We start from the raw sequence: 19,236 nt of genomic DNA on the forward strand, positions 1-19,236 counted from the left end.
GGCTGATTCTTAACCACTGTGCCACCAGGGAGGTCCCCCATTTATTTTAAAGACTCTTCTTTTCCCCCAGTGAATTGTCTTGGCACCCTTGTCAAACATCAATTGAATGTAAATGTATGACCTTTTTTCTGGACTCTCAGTTTTATTCCATTGATCTATATGTCTATAAATAAGCCAGTACAGTAGAATCTGTAGCTTAAGGTTTCTTGTTAGTTTTGAAAAATTCTTAACCAGTATCTCTATTATTGCTTCTGAGTTATCCTCTCTCTTCTTCTTCTTGACTCCAAATACATTTATGTTAGACCTTTTCACAATGTCTCATGTGTCTCTTTTGCTCTTTTCTGTATTTTTAAACATTTTTTCTCTGCATGCTTCAATCTGTTCATTTTCTACCAATCTTTCAGTTCACCAATCCTATCTTCTGATTTTCTAATCTGTTCCTTTATCCATCTATTAAGTTCTTATAAATTTCAATTATTGCATTTTTCAGCTCTAGAGTTTCTACTTTTAAATAGATGCCATATTTCTGGTGGAATTCTTGAACATACTGATCATAGTTATTTTAAATCCTGTCTCATAAGGCCATTTTCTGAATCACTTACGGGTCTGTTTCTGGTTTTGTTTTGGTTTTATCCTCTTGGCTTTTGGTCATTTGGTACTGTTTTCTGGTTTGTCTTATCAATTTAATTCAATGCTGGACATTGTGTGTGAAAAGTATGGAGGCTTTAGATGAAGCTAAGTTATTCCAGATAGGTTTTAATTTTTTTTTCTAGCAGACATATAGCATATAGGCAGATCATCTTGATGCAGTGAAGACTGAACTATTTCTGATTTTTCTTATTCCCAAGGCATAGCCTTTCCTGAGTAACTGGGTATTTATCAGGGCCCATTTTTCTTAGACTCTGATTCTTTCCTTAGCATTGTGAAACTGACAAAATCTCTTCTTAGCTTTTTAGGCTGTTACCAGATGCTTTCTGCTAGGTTTCCTGGAATGTAACTCATTTGCAATGACTTGGCAAATTATTTGAGGGGACATTGCATGCAGAATTTCAACACATTTTCCTTCTCTCTGGCACCCTGGCCTCTCAAGTACTATCTAACTTGGTTGCTTTCTCATGCTTTTTAGCAGTTTTTTTTCTCCTCTTGTAGTTCTTAGTAAGAGGGTTACTCAGATACCAGCTCCATCATGGCCAGAAGTGAAAGTCCCCCTTCACATTTTATTTTATAAATCCAAGATTCACTTACATTTAAAATGTCATGAAATAGTTTGGACATACAAAAATGTGTAAAGAAAAACATAATCAACACCCATGGTAGCTTCACTCAGTTTTACCAAACTGTTGAGACCCCTGGAGACCCTCACCTCATCACATCCCCTCCTTGTCTACGCTATTCAAGATTTGATGTTCTTCATTCCCTTGGATTTCTGTGTATATTCAGGACACATGTATATTCACCCAAACAATATATAGACCTGCTTTACATGGTGTTAAGTGTGACACAGATGTTGTTATTATGCCTGTGTTCTCTTCTAATTTTTCTTTTGCTTCAGAAAGAGTCATTTGCTTTGTGGGTTTTTTGGTTGGTTTTTTGGTTGTTGTTGTTTTTTTTTCTGTAAGAGTCATTTGCTTTGTTGTGTGAAGCTATGATTCATTTTCACATTGAGTGATTACACCATAGTTTATCTTTCCATTCTCTTGCTTATGGATATTTAGGTTGTTTCCAGTTTTTCAATATTAAAATCAATGCCACTATAAACATTTCTGCCTATGTTTCTTGTACACATGTGCCAGTGTTTCCTTGGTAGGATACCTCACAGTGGAATTGCTGGGTCTTAGGGCAAACACTTGTTCAGGTTTATTAGACCATGCCAAACTATTTTCCAGACTAGTTGTATTAATTTACATCTCCACTAGCTGTAAATGAGAGTTCCCATTACGTTGTGTCCTCAGCAACATGTGATGTTGTCAGACTTTTAGTTTTTACTAATCTGATAAAATTTAAATGGCATCTTATTGTGGTTTTCATTTGCATTTCCCTGTTGACTGTGAAGTTAAGCACTTTGTGTTCTCCATAGCACCTGCTTCCATTTGACTTCCTCCCCCCAGTCTTCTCCACATCCCCAGACTCTCCTGAAATTTGGCCAACTTTTAGTCTGAAGGACCACAACCTCAGAAGTCATTTCTAGGCACTGGAGCCTGGTGGCTAAGCACCAATTTAGGGCGCCATCCCATCCAGGACTGCGCTGGAGTGCTTCACAGGCAATGATGCATTTTAGTGCCTACAACAAAGATAAGAAAACAGAGAATCAGAGAGGTCAGGAACTTGCCCAAGGTCGCACAGCTGGCACCTGGCACACTCCAAGCCAGGTGTTCGTCACTCCTCTGTAGGAGGCTGCAGGGCACCCTCTGTCCTTCACTCAGGAAGCACACCTGCTGGTCTGGGTGCATCTGGGGAGTAAGTTGCTGTTGCCCTCAGGAGTCGACTGAGTGGGAAGCCCCATAAGGGGTGGATTCAGGGCAGGGAGGGCAGTAGGACCGGGAGGCGTTCCTACTTGGTGCTGTGGAAACAGGAGAAGACATCATCATTCAAGGCTGATGTTTCCCAGAATTGAGTGGCTTGTTTTAGATGGTGTTAAATATCCCTGGACCCCCTAGTGAGAGAGTGAGATCTTTTTCAAATTTCTTTCTATCCTCTGATGAGGGAGGGGGTGAGAATCTCAGCTTGATGCTAGTATGTCTTCAACACCTCTCTAATACTCTTTAATCTCCATTTTTAAACAAAGGCAAACTAGATCTCCAACTCATCAGAGTCTTTTTTTTTAAATAAATTTATTTATTTGATTTATTTATTTTTGGCTGCATTGGGTCTTCGTTGCAGCGCGCGGGCTTCTCATTGCAGTGGCTTCTCTTGTTGCGGAGCACAGGCTCTAGGCGCACAGGCTTCAGTAGTTGTGGCATGCGGGCTCAGTAGTTGTGGCTCTCGGGCTCTAGAGCGCAGGCTCAGTAGTTGTGGCGCACGGGCTTAGTTGCTCCGCAGCACGTGGGATCTTCCCGAACCAGGGCTCGAACCAGTGTCCCCTGCATTGGCAGGCGGATTCTTAACCACTGAGCCACCAGGGAAGCCCCATCAGAGTCTTAAGCAGGGAATAGTATCTGACTAAAATTCAATTATTGTCTTTTGTTTTCCTTGTATTTAGTTTTTACATTTCACTGCATTTTGTTTTATGGTAAGTTGATTGTTTTGTTTAAGAAACACTTATATAACACCTGCTATATGCCAGGCACTGTTTCAAATGCTTTACAATCATTGACTGGGGAATGATACACAACTATGGGGAAAAAATACACAACTATGTGCATTATTGCTTAGCTTGAAGTTGGAGTTAAATTTTTAATAGGGTTTGTTTATAGAAAATACATTAAATAAATAATAGTACACATGATCTACAAATATGGCCAACTTTTGGAAAATGAGACATTTGGGGACCTCTTGGGTAGATCACTCAGGGAGTCCGTCCATTCTGGTGCTTTAAAAGCCTGTATCCATCACTGTTTCTTGAGTGTTTATGTGTCAGGGGCTATGCCAGGGGCCCAGTGATTCTATAACTGGAGTCTTTGAATCCTCACAAGAATCCTGGAAGCAGGCCTTTACCATCTTTACTTCTAAGGCTCAGAGAGGGGAAGCGACCAGCCGAGAGCCACACAGCTGAACCTCTCCGTGCCCTGCACCACTGCCTGCCTGGTGACTTGTTAGGGAGCTCAGAGGAAACTCCCGACGGGGCCACAGTAGGCTCTGGGGGAACCCGGGTTCAGGGATGGTGTCCGGAAGAAGCCATGTGTGTGACTTGGTCCCTACACGGGTCAGCCCTCTGGGCTCCTGTTCCAGCTACACCCCTGTCCATGGGATCTATCTGGGTAGGGTTCTTGGGACCCACTGGCTTCTGGCTGGTACCTCCCCAAGTAGACACAGAGCTGGGGATGCAATGGACAAAGTGCCAGCAAGAGCCTGGCATTGCCAGCCTGGTGGGTTGTTCTTCTGCCCAAGGTACCAAAGTCCACTCTTCCTGGACAGGCTGACTCTGGTCTCCAAAGAGGTCTCTTCTCCATCTCGTGCAGATCAGGGTGTCCAGGGCACCTTCGTGTGGTCAAGCTGGGTTCCCCCGTGCTTGCTGGTGGGCTAACCCGGGGGAGCTCTGTATTTGGGTCAGAACCCTCGCTATTGGGCTAAGCTTATCTTAGGTATGCAGTAACTGTCTCCTTTGTGGGCTAATCTTGGATTTGTTACTCATTAAGAAGCCAATTAATTGGGCTAACATCAACATGGGGGTTTCGTAAGAAGGAGGACTCAAGATCGCTGCTCCTCAAATACCACTTTCCAAGCCACTTTCCCCTCCCTGCCTCCCTCTTTCTTATCTAGATGGATAAACATGCACACGTCGTGCTACATCAACAGGCTTATCGGGGGGGGGACCAGCAGTGAGCTCTTCCCCCTTTACATCCCCCTCTCATTTGTGATGGTGCTGGGGGCCCAGGCAGAAGTGGGGAGAAGTGGGGAGGGATCCAAGGGGCAAAGAAGCCACTTCTAAGGGACAGGAATCCTTGGGGGCAGCCACGGGCTCCTCAAACTCTTGTTTCTCAGAAACAAATCCAAGAAACTGAGGCAAGTCTTCCAAAGGCGGGATGGGGACCAGAGGCAGGATGTTCAGGGTCCTTTGGTCCCCAGGCCCCAGGCCCACCTTCTCCCTGTGTGTCTCTTCCAGGCTCTGGCAGGCAGCATGCTCTGCGGCTGGGCTGCCCCTTTGCTCCTGCTGATGCTCCAGGGGGGTAAGTAGTTGCCCCGTGGTATGCGGGTGGAGAGCGGCCGGGCTGGCCTTGTGGGCTCCCGGGCGGGGTAGAGGCCACAGGGTCAGAGTCTGTGGCATCTGTCCACTTGCGGCCGACACAAGTCCAGTAGCCATCTCTGCATTAGCCAGAGCCCATCCCACCAGAGAGCTCCACTGTCCAGAAGTGAGTCCCACATGGCCCAGCCCACTGTCCTGGTCTCCACGTCTCACTGGCCGGGGAAGGGGGGGCGGGAGGATGAGAGACTTCATCCTTCTTCTCTCTGCCTTGGCTGGCTCCCAATTCTCAGAGTGAGGAAGTCCTGCCTGTGGTCTAACCTCAGTTTCTACTCATCTCCTAGGAGATGTTTCTCAACAATCACTGGATCCACTGCCAGCACAGATATTCCCTGCGGGGGGAGAGTGGCTGTGGAGACAAAAGTAGCCAAAGCCTCAGAAGGAAGCCCCGGAGGACCAGAAGATATTGCAGTCAGAGGGAGAGATGTTCGAGACCCGAGCAGGGAAAGGCCAGGTGTTAGACTTGGGGGCGCAGTCAGGGCTGAGAGATCCAGGAAGCCTTCCCAGAGGAGGCGGGACGCAGCACACAGGCTTGAATGGGAGCTGGCCTGGGGGCAGGGGTGCCCTCAGCCGCCACTGTGCTGACTCATAGGCATTTCACTCCGGTTTTTACCGGAAGACCCAAAGCTTCAAATAGCTCCATCAGGAAACAGATATCAGGCTCCTTTATTTTCCCTTTCTGAGTGGTCAGCATCCTGTCCTAGCCTCTAAGGGCCTTTGGGTCACCCGCTGCCTCTCCCCACCCCGTGGGCACAAATAACAAGCCCCTGCTGTGTCCCGGGGGCCAAGCATCCTCATTCCCTTCTCCCGACAGCCTGTGAGGCTCAGAGAGGGTGAGAGGCAGGTCCACGGCCACACAGCCGGGCAGTGGCAGAGCTGGGATGGGTTCCCAAATCTGCCTGATTCCCATGGTCTTAACTGCTTTTATTGGGTGAGTGCCACGTGCAGGCAGCATGGGCTGCACCGGCATGATATCATCTAAATACCTCCCCACCCCCTCCGAGGGGCCAGTGTCTCCAGCTTACAAATAGGGACTCAGAGCAGTCGTGAGTCACGTGTGCACTTTTCACAGCTCCCACTGCCTCCCACACGCTGTGATAACCCTGGGCGGGGTGGGGGTGGCCCAGGGGCTCTCTGCCCAGGGCTCAGGGTAGTGACCGATGACAGGGTTTTTACTCCCTCTGGTCCCTGATGCCACCTCCACACTAGTTCAGAGACTACTGTCCCCTCTGCAATGTTTCATTACAAGTTTGGGACAAACCCTGTCCCTTGGTGGCCTTGAGTCTACCTAGGAAAGGCAGCTCCTCTCCGAGTTCTGGAGCCCTGAAAGAGAACAACTAGGCTACGATGAACTCAGAGAGGACACAGCCACATGGGTTTTGGTCCTGCCAGAATCAGTCCTCTTTTCTCCACAAAGTATCTGAACTGGCCGCTCTGTGTCCACCGACAGGCCCTGTGCCCCTCCCCGAGGGAAACTTCCTCCTAGAACAGGATTCATTTCCACATCTCAGATCCCTTGGTAGTGGCTGTCTGGAGCCACTCAACTGTGTTGAGAAGGATTCTGAGGCCACACCCAAGGGAGTGAGTGCCATGATCGATGAGCGGTGTCTGCCATGTGTGTGGATGTGAAGAACCAGCACAGATTAGATTTTGCCTTTCCTGGGTCTCATGAGCCCAGACCAAGAGCGAGACAAGAGGTGTAGCCCAGTCTCAGAGCTTCAGTGTTTCTCATTTGTAAAATGTGATGGGAGTAGAAATAAAGGATGTTTCCAGTGACAGTGTTCTTGACTGCAAATCCAGCTTCTGACCTAGATGGAGACGCAGGAGGAATGTACTACTACCCCCTGGATCTTCATTAGTCAAGGAAAAATAGGAAAAAGCCACTAAGAATGAATCCATTTAAAAGGGGAACAAATTTCTGGTAAATAGTGGGGGGTGGAGGCAGGGGGAATAGCAGCATTGGCACTTGATCTTACAAAACAAAGCTAAACTAAAACTTATTAACTGGATTTTGTCGAACATTTTTAGCACAAAGTAAAGCAATTAATGTTGGAGTTGGGAGAGTATCAAATCTTCCAATAAAATTGCCTGAGGGGGACCATACCTGTGTCACTTGGTTGGTGCTGGTGGCGATGGTTTGGGCAGTAGGATAATACAGACATCTTGGCAAAAGTATCCAAGGGCTTCTCAGTTTTCTGAAGGTTTCTTGCTCCCTCGAAGCACTGCCAGGTCACCGAGGTCCATGTCCTGTCTTGGACCAGCTGCGGGGAACAGAGGGAGCATGTGGTCTCTCACTGACCACACGAATCCCTCTCGCGGGATGTGCAGGTTCCCCCGGCAACCGGGGAGTTCAGGACACACCACCTTGAGAGGGAGGCCGGCCAGGAGGGATGCTGACCTGGTGTCTGGACACAGGGCTTGTGGGGAGGGCGCTGGGTGGGGACCCGCTTAGTTTATGATGTTTATCGTTAAGAGAGTCTTGTCTCCATAGCCAACCTCGCAACTTTGGGGGCTCAAAAATAGAATTCTTAGGTGGCAAGGACCCCCTTGCTCCAGGACTTTATCTTAGTGGCCCTAGGGTCGTCATATTCATCCTGGCCCTGGGACCCCTGCTTCCCCTCATCCTCCAGCCCTCAAGGGGCTGAGGGGGTGATGAGCTCTGCTGCCCCCGACCGGACCCCCCCACCACCAAGGCTTCTGTCTCCCTTGACCCTCCAGCCTGCGGCTGCTCAGACCTCATTTGCTACACCGATTACATCCAGACAGTCACCTGCATCCTGGAGACATGGGCCCTGCACCCTGGCACGCTCACCCTCACCTGGTAAGTGGCCAGGCCTCGCCAGCCTCAGGGATGCTATTCAGGGTAGCCCTGGAGGGCTGGGGTGAGGCAGGACTGCCAGAGGCCACAGACTGAGTTGGACCTACTGTGTGCCTGGCAGGTAGTTTAGCAATAAAAATAATGGCTGCCACTTCTGGGGGCTCTCTCAGCACTTTCACCAACAGCATTTGGTTTCACCATGAGCTGAGAATCACTGACCGTGATCTGGGACCGTGAGCTGGGAATCACTGTGCCTGTCTTACAGATGCCCATGCAGGACTCACGAGACTTGTCCAGTGAGCAGGGCTCCAAAGACCGTACTCTCTTGCCCACACAGGCCAGACTGTGGTTTTGAGACCCCAGGATGACCAGACTGCCACATGATTTTTTTGAACACTGAATACATGCCCGGCATCCTGCTACACTTCACATGAACCATCAGTTCCCATCCTCACAATTATTACTCCCGTTTAACAAACGAGGACACTAGGGTTCAGAGAGGTTATGCAGTTTGCCCAAGGTCACACAGCCAGTGAATGGTGGAGCTGAGATTCAAACACAGGCAGTCTGACTCCAATATTCATGGGTCCCTATTGTTAAAGAAAAATTTTTCATTGCACTTGTTTCTTTTTTGTTTGTTTGTTTGTTTTTATAAATTTATTATTTATTTATTTTTGGCTGTGTTGGGTCTCTTCGTTTCTGTGCAAGGGCTTTCTCCAGTTGCGGCGAGCGGGGGCCACTCTTCATCGCGGTGCGCAGGCCTCTCACTGTCGCGGCCTCTCCCGTTGCGGAGCACAGGCTCCAGACGCGCAGGCTCAGTAGTTGTGGCTCACGGGCCTAGCCACTCCGCGGCATGTGGGATCTTCCTGGAGCGGGGCATGAACCCGTGTCCCCTGCATTGGCAGGCGGATTCCTAACCACTGCGCCACCAGGGAAGCCCCTGCACTTGTTAAAGAATGGTAAGGCAGACTTTATTCAAGACCATAATGATCGGGCTTCCCTGGTGGCTCAGTGGTTAAGAATCCGCCTGCCAATGCAGGGGACACAGTTTCGAGCACTGGTCCGGGAAGGTCCCGCATGCCATGGAGCAACTAAGCCCGTGTGCCACAACTACTGAAGCCTACGCACCTAGAGCCCGTGAGCCACAACAAGAGAAGCCACTGCTATGAGAAGCCTGCACACCGCAATGAAGAAAGCCCCCTCTCGCCACAACTAGAGAAAGCCCGCACGCAGAAACGAAGACCCAACGCAGGCAAAAATAAATAAGTAAATTATTTTTAAAAAAATGAATATATAAGGGATTCTTTAAAAAAAAAAAAAAAAGACCATCATGATCGGTGTAGGGACCGCTGCGTGGGGTTTTGGCGTGGGGAAGAGAGCTTGGGCTCAACTCGAATACAACAAGGAAAATTAGGAATTTATAGCCAAGGAGCACGTCAATGGATGGAAAAATACTAAGAGGAAACATCAGGGGTAAGGGAGGTTCCAGCGAAACTGACTTAACAGGATTCTTGCTAATGGCAGCCCAGGGTGAGCCTACATCACCTGGGGGTGGTGGAGGATGAGGAATTCGATCAGATATCAAGGATGGAAGATTCTGGCTAAAATGACTTAGCAGGATTCTTGCTAAAATTAGACAATGCAGAGACGAGCGTGGAAGTCCCAAAGTCAGGGCCTAGTTGAGGAGAGAGTTCCGAGGAGCCTGAATTGAGCTTGGTCAAGGGGAGTCTTTGTCAATGTGCTGCTCAGGATAAGGAACAGCTGGCTTTCATTCTGTCATCACCAATTCATTCGTTCATTCACTTACTTCTTCAGAACATATTTATTAAGCTCTTGCCAGATACTTGCAGGCACTGGGGGCGCAGTAGAACCTAAGACCAACAAGGTCCCAGCTGGTCCCGGAGCTGATTCACTGCAGGCGGGGAGTGGCTGGGGAGATAGACAAGAAACACGTAAACAACCAACAGGATGCTTTCTGAGAAAGCAAGTGACATGGGGGGAAGGTCTGCTTTAGCCAGGGTGGTTGGGGCAGGCCTCTCTGGGTGAGAAGGAGGCAGCCAGTGAGCTGGGGAAAGGGCAGTCCAGGCAGAGGGCACTGCAAGTGCAAAGATCCTGAGGTAGGGAGAGACTAATGAGTCTGAGGAATAGCGAGGAGGTCAGTGGGGCCAGAGCAGAGTGACCCAGTGTGAGAGAGAATAACAAGCAAAGGAGATGAGAGGTAAGCAAGGGCCAGCTTTTATTGTGTGGGTGATGAGAAGCCACCGAGGGTTTTAAGCATGGGGATGATGGAGTTTTTAAAGATCCTCCTGGCTGCTGTGCAAGAGGTTTAGAGACCCTTTATTCAGCAGAAGTTTCTATTCCAGCAAATATTTAGCAAAGAACTGAGTCCACACATCCATATTAGCCCTCAAGGGTGGTCTTGTTCACAGCCTGAAGATGTAGGTAGGGAAATAAATATCTGGTGAACTCCTATACATACTTCAAAACCCACTGTTTCTGCCCACTGGCAGTTAAAAAGCCAGAGCATTTCCCCCCACCCTTATACCAATAGCCTCCCTGGTAGTTCACCCAAAGCAGGGGATGAAGTTCATTTGGCTCTTGTCTTGGCCCTGAGCACAAGCACTTATTAGGTATTCAGCAGATGTTGGACAGAGGAGGGCAGGAAGGAGAACTGAAATGCTTAGCACCCTTTCTGTAGGACAGTGATACAGCTGATGGAACTGACAGGGACAGATTTAGGCTCAGTCCAGGCAAGAATGGCCCAAATTTCCAAAGTTAAGAGCTGCTGTCCTTAAATGAGGTAGTGAGTTCCCAGTCCCTTGGAGGCATACAAGCCAAGCCTGGACACCATCCATCAGGGCTGCTTCAGGGGAGGAGTATCTTCCCGGGGAAAGGGGTAGTTGGACCAGGTGACCCCCGGCGCCACCTCAACTCCCTCCCAGCCCCAAGATTCTGGGCTTGGGTCCTGGCCCTGTGCCCTGAGCCCCGCTGGCTTGCAGCCATAACCGGCTGCTCTGTCCTTGAAGGCAAGACTCATATGGAGAACTGGAGGATGAGGTCACCTCCTGCAGCCTCTGCTGGTCCACTCACAACGCCACGCATGCGGAGTACACGTGCCACATGGATGTGCTCCAATTCGTGGCCGACGACGTTTTCACTGTCAGCATGACAGACCATTCGGGCAACCACTCCCAGGAGTGCGGCAGCTTCGTCCTGGCTGAAAGCAGTGAGTATCTCTTGGACCCCAGAGCTGAGGAGGACTCATGGTCCCTGAGACGGCTCCCCTTCCCCCACCATCATAGCTGACCTGTCCTATGTCCTCACCTCCCCTTAGAGTTCTGCTCTGTAGATGCACTGATGTTTACTAAGCTGTGATGGGTTGATAACTAGGTTTGAGCTTTAACCAAAGAGAGGCAGCAGCGGTGTGAAAAGGAGCTGGACTGGGACCCAGGATCTTGACCTTCAGTCCTGGCTCAGCCGCTGCCCATCTGTGACCTTGGACCGGTTCCCTATTTGTAGAGTGAGGGCCCTTTTAACCCTGACTCTTAGGGATTCTGTCTACATTATGAGGCAAGTGGGGACATTGAGTCCCAATAGAAAAACCTCCCTGAGTTTTCTCCCATTCATTAGCTCCAGTGAGGCCTGGAATTTCCCTCCAGGCTGGGGGTAGGGAGGAGTCCAGGGGCAGGGGGGGCCTGGATGGTGGAAGCAGTTGTCTCTGTGGGTCCAGAACCAGGGCGGGTCCAGGAGGCAGCTTTTAGTGTGTGTGTGTGTGTGTGTGTGTGTGTGTGTGTGTGTGTGTCCAAAGTGGGATTTCCACAGGGGGGGTGAGAAGCCCGTGCTCAGAGGCATGCAAACGCAGACTGCTAAGAGAGTCCTGCCCTCCTCGGGAAGGCCCAGCCTCTGCGAGGAATCTCTGGGGGATTTTGGCCCTAGGTTCCCAGTGGTGGGGCAGGGGGTTGAGAGGGTGTCTGTCACCTGGAGGGGGTCCAGGTTTGCACCACTTCGCTGAGTGGGTGTCCCACCGCACAAGGTGTGAATGAAGATTCACACACACGCAGACACACCCAGAGTCTCTCACACACACACTCATAAATACACCCTTGGACAAATGCACGGGTGTCCCAGCAGCCCTCGGCCTAGCCAGCCCGGCCACAGGCCCACGCTCTCTCACACACGCCCATATGCACACATACGCACACGCTCACTCAGCCATGCAGATGCAGGCATGGCGAGTTCACGGAGCAGGGGCGCCCTCTTGCCCCTCTGAGTGAGCTGGGCAGACAGCAAGCCTCCCCCTGCCCCTGCAGAAGAGAAGGAACCGCTTCACGGCCCCTCCACCTCGCAGGGTGGCTCCAATTCCCATTTCTCTCTGGCCCCCTCCCTGCCACGGCCTGAAGCCAGGCCTGTGCCCAGATTTGGCAGGGGGCAGTGTTCTACTCCCTTCCCCCTCCTGGGCTCTGGGCCCCCGTCCTTGACCCCATCCCTGATCCCCAGCTCTGGTCCTCACCACCAAGCCCAGGACATACAGGGAAGTGGAAAACCAGGTCTCCGTTGGCCTGGGGAGAAGGGGAGAGGGCTCAGCAGTTATTCCAGTCCCAAAGGACCCATGGTTGGAATAGCAATGACAATAAAATCCTCGCCGCAGCCTCCCGAACACTCACCTTCTCCCATCGCAGGCCTTGGTGCTGAGTCGTCTGCAGCCTCAGAGTTCCTTTCTGGAATCCCTGGAAGGTTCATTTGTTGGTTTAACAAGTATCTCTTGAGGGCCTGCTGTGTGCCGGCTCTGTCCTAGGAGCTGCGGACACAGCACTGACCTGGAGAACAAAACCTGTGTCCCAAGGAGCTAAGATCCCCAAGACAGGGGCATATGGCAAGCTGGATCACAGAGCCCAGGAGGGCGTGGTGTTGTGGCCCAGATCTCTGCTCCCGCACTTTCCAGAAGATGTCTGGGAGATGACAACAGTCACATTGAATTCCCAGGGCCCCTGCGTGCATCAAAATGCTCGTCGTAGAGCAGCCCGGCAGGCACTCAGAGGTGGTAACTTCCATCATTATCATAATTGGTGCTAATTAATTAGCATGATGCTAATTACAGTCTTTTGACTTCTCAAGGAAGCTAGAGTTAAAAGAAAATTATGCCATCATTTAGAACAGAAATGGAGAATGAGTGGGTCTCGTTGGTTTTTTTCCCCCCAGCCACGCCGGTCTGCATTCTTGCCCCCCTGAGTCGTAGCACCCACCCTTTAGACTCATCTAAATCTCTCATTTCTCAGATGAGTAAACTAAGGCCCAGAGACAGGGGATGCTTTACCCCAAGTCATTCAGGGTCATTAGTCTTGATCTCATCAAGGAGAGCATCTATTCGCATCACCACATCATTCTCAACTGCTGCAAAATCTCATCCCATTTTATCTTTCTGGCTTTTTCCTCTAAGTCAAGCCATCTCCCCCTTTCAACGTGACCGTGACCTTCTCCGGACATTATAACATCTCCTGGAGCTCCAATTACAATGTCTACGCACTGAAGGGCAAACTTCAGTATGAGCTGCGGTACAGGAAGCTCGGAGACCCCTGGGCTCTGGTGAGACCCTCAGAGGATTGGGGCGGAGTGGGGGTGGGGAGGGGGAGGGGCAGTGCTGAGCATCCGGGTTGGGGGGAGGGGCAGACACAGGTGAGCTTGTAATTCACAGTCCAGAGTGGAAACCAGGGACTCGCCGGGGATGGACGCTCTCCCTTGCGCTCTCTCACTCCGTGCTGCCCTTGCCTCATTTCTCCCTGGGGTAGGAGACCCCTTAAAATTCATTCCTTCCTGTCCCTGTTTCCTCCTCTTATCGGTGTGCCAAGGAGGAAGGGATCTGCACTGTCCCTGGTTCTATCTCAAGTCTAGTACCGTCACAGTAGAAGAAGTTTCAGAAATGGGGCAGTCCGGAACCTTCCCGCTTTGCTTAGAATGGCCATAGTTGGAGAGTTCCAGAAGTATCAATAACCAAGAAAGTTCAGTGTCAAAGGGACCGTTGTTTCAAATGTGAAGGCTTCTAGAGGCATTCTTTGTTTAGAGTGTTGGAGAGTTCCAGAATGGCCCACTATTTAGAACAGTCACAGCTGAAGTGTTCTAATTATCCATCCTTTAGAATGGTCTCAGTTTAAGATTTTCATAAATGCCATAGTTTAGACGGTCCCCTGTGGAAGACTTCCAGAGGTACCCATTGCTAAGATGCCTGTAGTTAAAGACGCCCAGAAATGCCCACTATTGAAAATACCCACTGTTGAAGAATTACAGAAGTGTCCAAAGTCTGGAATGCTGCCAGCTAAACATTCCCAGGAATGGCCACTGCTGTTCCTGGGACATTCCCAGGCCCAGCAGGAAGGGTCCCCTGTGGGGCTGTGAGCGACTGAGCTGGGATCAGAGAGAAACCGAACAAAGCACTGTATCACAGGCAAGGCCGGGGCAGCGCCCATGGCTCTGTGCTGCCCACACTGGAGTGGCCAGAACTCACACTGATTCTTGTGGAGGGGGCGGAGACTTGCCAGGAGAAGCTCCACCCCTTTCCTGGGGGCTGGTAAAGGGTGGTTCTGCTGGAGGCGGGGGCTGGCCTGGGTGGTCCTAACCCAGTGCATCCTTTCCCTGTGTTGGCAGAGTCCAAGGAAAAAGCTGATCTCAGTGGATTCGAGAAGCGTCTCTCTCCTCCCCTTGGAGTTCCACAAAGGCTCAAGCTACGAGCTGCAGATGCGGGCAGGGCCCCAGCCTGGCTCCTCCTTCCAGGGGACCTGGAGCGAGTGGAGTGACCCAGTCATCTTTCACACCCAGCCAGAAGGTAAGATGTGAAGCAGGGATGGACACCCACTCCTTGTACTAAATCTTGTCCTAGTGCAGCGGCCCTGAACCCTGAGATTTTCAGCACAGCTGGAAGGTACCCACTCAGTCATGCATCCCCTTGTGGCTGTTCCACAGCATTTCTGGGGCCCCTGCTTGCCAGGCCCTGCATTGGGTGCCAGGTGCTTCTCCTGGCAGGGCCTTTGATCCTCCTAATGTATCTGTGAAGTGGGAATTATTATCCCCATTTTACAGATGAGAAAACTGAGGTTCAGAGAGATGAAATCACTTGCCTAGGGTGGGGGTGGGAGCACAAGTTGAAGCCAGGTCCATCCCACTGCGAGGCACCAGCAGCCTTCCCACCCCCTTCCACTCCAGCCCAGACCCAGTGTCCTCCACAGCCAGCCCAGGTGGCCTCTCGTAGAGGTTGGTCAATTTCACCCAGTGTTTTCTTCCTTCCCAGAGATAAAGGGAGACTTGTACCCTCAACTGCTTCCCATCCTGGTCCTCGTATGCCTCATCCTTGTCTTCTTAGGCCTGAAGATCCACCTGCCTTGGAGGTGAGGCCAGGGAACAGGGTGGCAGGGAGGGGGTCAGCCTGGGCCAGGACTGGGGGACACACCTGTCACCACGACAATAGTAATGACGGTGATGGTGATAATAAACCGTTTACTGGGCACTGTGTAGAGCACATGCTTAACCCTCACAGCAGCCATATGCGCTTGATACATGGCATTTACTTCCATTTGACAAATGGGGAAACTGAGACACAGAGCTGTCTAGGAACTTGCCCAAAGTCACACAGCAGTGAAGTGGAGGAGAAGGAATTTTGACCTGTGCTCATAACAGTGACCTCAGCTGTGATCTTGTCCAGTGAATTTTAAGCTTTGAGTCCTGAGGGTCAGGAGGGCCCGCCAGGTGAGGGTGAAGGGCTGGTGGGATAACCCCCCTGACAATCCTGCTTCAAAACCAGAGGTTTTGCTTTTATCTCTTTATGTATTGGGTTTCTGCTGAACGTGGCCATCGAGAGAAAGGCTGATGCTGATTAAAAATATTGATAAAACCTAAGCTCCCCTGGCCTTCGTGCGTGCTGCTGGCTGAGGCTGAGCCCTTGCTAAGTGGCAGACGCTGGGCGGGCGCCCTGCATACCCTGTTCAAGGCAGAGAAGCCTGCGAATCACAGAGGGTGTTGCAGGCCAGTCTCTGGGTGCTGGGGTGCCTGGTGCTGTGCCTACACTTCCTGACCCCTCCCTACAGCCCCACGGAATTGGCTGTTGGCTCATCCCTGGTGGTGGAGGAGGAAGTCAAGGCTCAGGGGCCAGCACTGGCTCAGCAGAGAATAGGCAGCCAAGCCCTTAAACTCGGAGCACCTTCAGGAGACTCGCTGCCCCATTTTACAGATGTGAAAACTGAAGCCTGGGGCAGAGGGGCGGAAGGGAGGGGCCTGGGTGTGTCTTGGAGGCTCTGAGCCTCCCGCAGGACACATTTGGAGAGCATCTGAGCGGGAGGCCCGGCTGACCTCTGGGAGATGCGGGGGGCTCACCTCGTCTCTGCCCTCCCAGGCTATGGAAAAAGGTGTGGGTGCAGGTGCCCAGCCCAGAGCCCTTCTTCCAGCCCCTGTACATGGGCCACAGCGGAGACTTCAAGGTGAGTGTCCCCACCACGTGCTGAGCCCCTGGGAGCCTCTCACCCTCTGGGAGCTTGCTTCCACCCACACACCTAGACCACCAGCCCCACCCTGTAGGCCTGGGGCACCCAGATCCCCGACCCGGCCCGGAACCAGGCTTCAGTCTCTGCACATGCAAAGTGCAGGAAATAATTCCAGTGGGGCAGAGTTGGCATAAGAATTAAACAAGATCCTGCAGCATTTCCCAGCCCAAGGAGCCAAAATGGGAGAGAGGGTGAGCCAGGTGGTCCCTTGAGCCACAAAGTGGTCTCCTGGTCCTTTGGTAGAAGCCCTTGCCATGGAGGTGGGGAGGGAGCAGCTTCTGGGAAGGATATGGCCCTGCCTGCAAAATACACCAGCCCCATCCAGGCCCCAACCCCTGCTACCAGCGCCATCGCCCTTGGGTTCTCTGTGCCTATTTACCACCACCCACCCGGTGGCGGCAGTCACCGCAGAGAGGATGTGGTGACCCACCTGCTCCAGCAGAGCCTGGAAGTCAGGAAGTGCGACCTGCTGTCTGCCTGGCGCTCACTGAGCGCTGTCTCACCTCCACCCTTTCATCCTCTTAGCAGCCCCTGCAGGTGGGGAGGGGGGGGTGCTCCACCATCCCAGGGGAACTACGAGGAGACCGAGGAGACCGAGGCTCAGAGCCGGGCAGGGGAAGAGCCTAGGCTGCAGTCCACATTGGATAGACCCTTTCCTCTTTCCTCTGCACTTTCCCTGAAGCTCAAATATCACATCTATTTTGTGTTTGTTTTACCAATACTCATACAGCACTTGCTGTGCACCAGGCACTCTGCTAGGAGCGCCACAGATGTTATTTAATTTATCATTTAATCCCCACAACCACCCTGTGGAGTGGGGACTATTAGCAGGCCCATTTTACAGATGCAGAAACTGAGGCACAGAGAGGGTAAGTAACTGGCTCAAGGCCACACAGCTGAGAAGTGACTTCAAATCAGTGGTGGTGGCCTCAGCAGGGTTCTGAGAGGAGCTTTCTGATGGAGTAGGCTCAAAACTGGGAGATTTTGGTTCTCAGGGATTTTCTCTGCCAACTGGATGGAGACCCTGTGTCATGAGTGGGACCCCTGGCAGGTGAGGGCAGGGGGATCCTTAAAGTTTAGGGATGGCTGCCTCAGTCCATTGTCACCCCACAGCCCTTATCTATTCTGAGTGGCTGGTCCTTGATTCACTCCATTCATTCATTTAGTTAATATACATTTATTGGGTGCCTACTGTGTGCCAGGCACTGTGTGAGCCTCTGGGGACACAGCCGTGACCAGAAGAATTGGGGCTTCTTCCCTGGTCATGTGTCCACTCTAGTGAGGACACAAACAGAGGAATGTGTGGCTTCGAGAAATCTCCTCGAGGACATAAAACAGAAGACCTGGTGGGGGCTCTGTCACTCAGCTCTCAGGGCCTCCTGCCCCTCGTCCCCACAGCTCAGGAATCTTGGACCCACACCCATACAGACCCCAGGCCACTGAGCAGCGGATTGTCTGCGCCTGCAGGCTGCTGAGGGCCGTGGCTCCCTGCTACAGGCAGGGAGACTGAGGCCCAGGGAGGCCGGGACAGCGGCAGGGACTGTCCCTCGACAGGGACACAGCACGGTGCTCATCTCCCCCCACCCCCATCTCTCTCTTTATCTTCTGGAGTCTTTGTCTCTTTCTCTCTTGCTGTCTGTCTGGTCTCTGTGTCTGTCTGTTGATATGCTCCCCCGCCGCCCCTTGTCCCCCATCCCATCCATGACTCTCCCTCCTCTTCTCTCTCGCAGAAATGGGTGGGCACCCCCTTCACTGCCTCCAGCCTGGAGCCGAGATCCTGGAGCCCAGGGGTGCCCTTGTCCCTGGAGATGCACAGCCAGTGCCCACCGCAGACTGCAGCCCAGGGGCTGGTGCCCACAGAGCTGCCGGAGCCCACAGAGCTGCCGGAGCCCCCAGACCTGGTGGAAGCCGACGGGGTGCTTGAGCCGGGCTCCTGGGGCCCAGCCAGCTCCACCGCCGGCAGCTTGGGCAGCTCAGCTCACAGCCAGGAGAGGGACCGGCCGTACGGCCTGGTATCCATTGACACGGTGACCGTGGTGGACGCAGAGGGGCTGTGCGCCTGGCCTTGCACCTGCGGGGATGACGGCTACCCAGCCCTGAACCTGGACACCAGCCTGGAGCCTGGCCCGGGCACGGAGGACTCGCTCCTGGGGACGGGGGCCACCGTCCTATCCTGTGGCTGCGTCTCAGCCAGTGGCCCTGCCGGGCCGGGGGGCCCCCTGGGCAGCCTCCTTGACAGGATAAAGCTGCACCTCAAGGATGAAGAGGGTTGGGCCCCCGGGCCGCCCTGGGATGGCGGGTCGCCCCGAGGGGTGTCGGACAGCGAGGCAGGTTCGCCCCCAGCTGGCCTGGACATGGACACGTTTGACAGCGGCTTTGCGGACTCTGACTGCGGCAGCCCTGTGGAGCATGACTTCAGTAGCCCCAGGGACGAAGGGCCCCCCAGGAGCTACCTCCGCCAGTGGGTGGTCACGGCCCCTCCACCTGCAGGGCCTGGGCCCCAGGCCAGCTAGTGAGGCTGCCTGGCCGTCCAGAGCCGCCATGCCACTGAGCCACGAGCCACAGACGGGGTCGCCTGGGCTGAGGTGTAAAGAGGCCTGCAGCCCTCGGTCTCCCGGATGGGACCCCTGAGCCTGGTGCTTACAGCGCGTGTCTGGGGCTCAGGTGCCCACTGGCGTGGCTGCGCGTGTGAGTAGCCTGCATGCCTGTGGACACGGAGCTCGCCCGTGGCTCTGCCATATTCCCAAGGCCACTCGTGTGTCTGTGCCGACGTGAGCTTCCTGTGTGCGCGAATGTGAGCGGCACGCGTGTCTGTGGTCACGTGATGACAGCCTCCCTCCCTCCGAGGCACGTGGGTGACCCTCGGGTCACGCGCCGAGAGGCTGGTCCAGTGCTGCCCACCGGGCCTGCTGGGACCAGGGCACTGCCTGGGACAGCCACCAAGCCCAGCCCCCCAGGTCCTGCCTGCAGAGCCACACAAAGTCCAAACTGTT

General features: G+C 52.6%; 1 protein-coding gene across 2 annotated transcripts in view; it reads left to right on the plus strand.

The window, feature by feature from the left end:
- Nucleotides 1–19,236, plus strand: part of IL21R (interleukin 21 receptor) — a 30,735-nt gene extending 11,499 nt beyond the window's left edge. The window contains exons 2-9 of one of the 2 annotated variants that reach the window (XM_061208948.1): nucleotides 4,763–4,826; nucleotides 7,619–7,721; nucleotides 10,745–10,944; nucleotides 13,156–13,301; nucleotides 14,358–14,535; nucleotides 14,998–15,094; nucleotides 16,096–16,180; nucleotides 17,974–19,236. In XM_061208948.1, the coding sequence (XP_061064931.1) occupies nucleotides 4,778–4,826; nucleotides 7,619–7,721; nucleotides 10,745–10,944; nucleotides 13,156–13,301; nucleotides 14,358–14,535; nucleotides 14,998–15,094; nucleotides 16,096–16,180; nucleotides 17,974–18,756 (1,641 nt within the window). In that variant the 5' untranslated portion in view covers nucleotides 4,763–4,777 and the 3' untranslated portion in view covers nucleotides 18,757–19,236. The remainder of the gene's footprint in view (nucleotides 1–4,762; nucleotides 4,827–7,618; nucleotides 7,722–10,744; nucleotides 10,945–13,155; nucleotides 13,302–14,357; nucleotides 14,536–14,997; nucleotides 15,095–16,095; nucleotides 16,181–17,973) is intronic. The other variant, XM_061208949.1, reaches the window with a different exon arrangement.

This window comes from Eubalaena glacialis, chromosome 13, assembly GCF_028564815.1.
Source record: "Eubalaena glacialis isolate mEubGla1 chromosome 13, mEubGla1.1.hap2.+ XY, whole genome shotgun sequence".
Lineage (NCBI taxonomy): Eukaryota > Metazoa > Chordata > Mammalia > Artiodactyla > Balaenidae > Eubalaena > Eubalaena glacialis.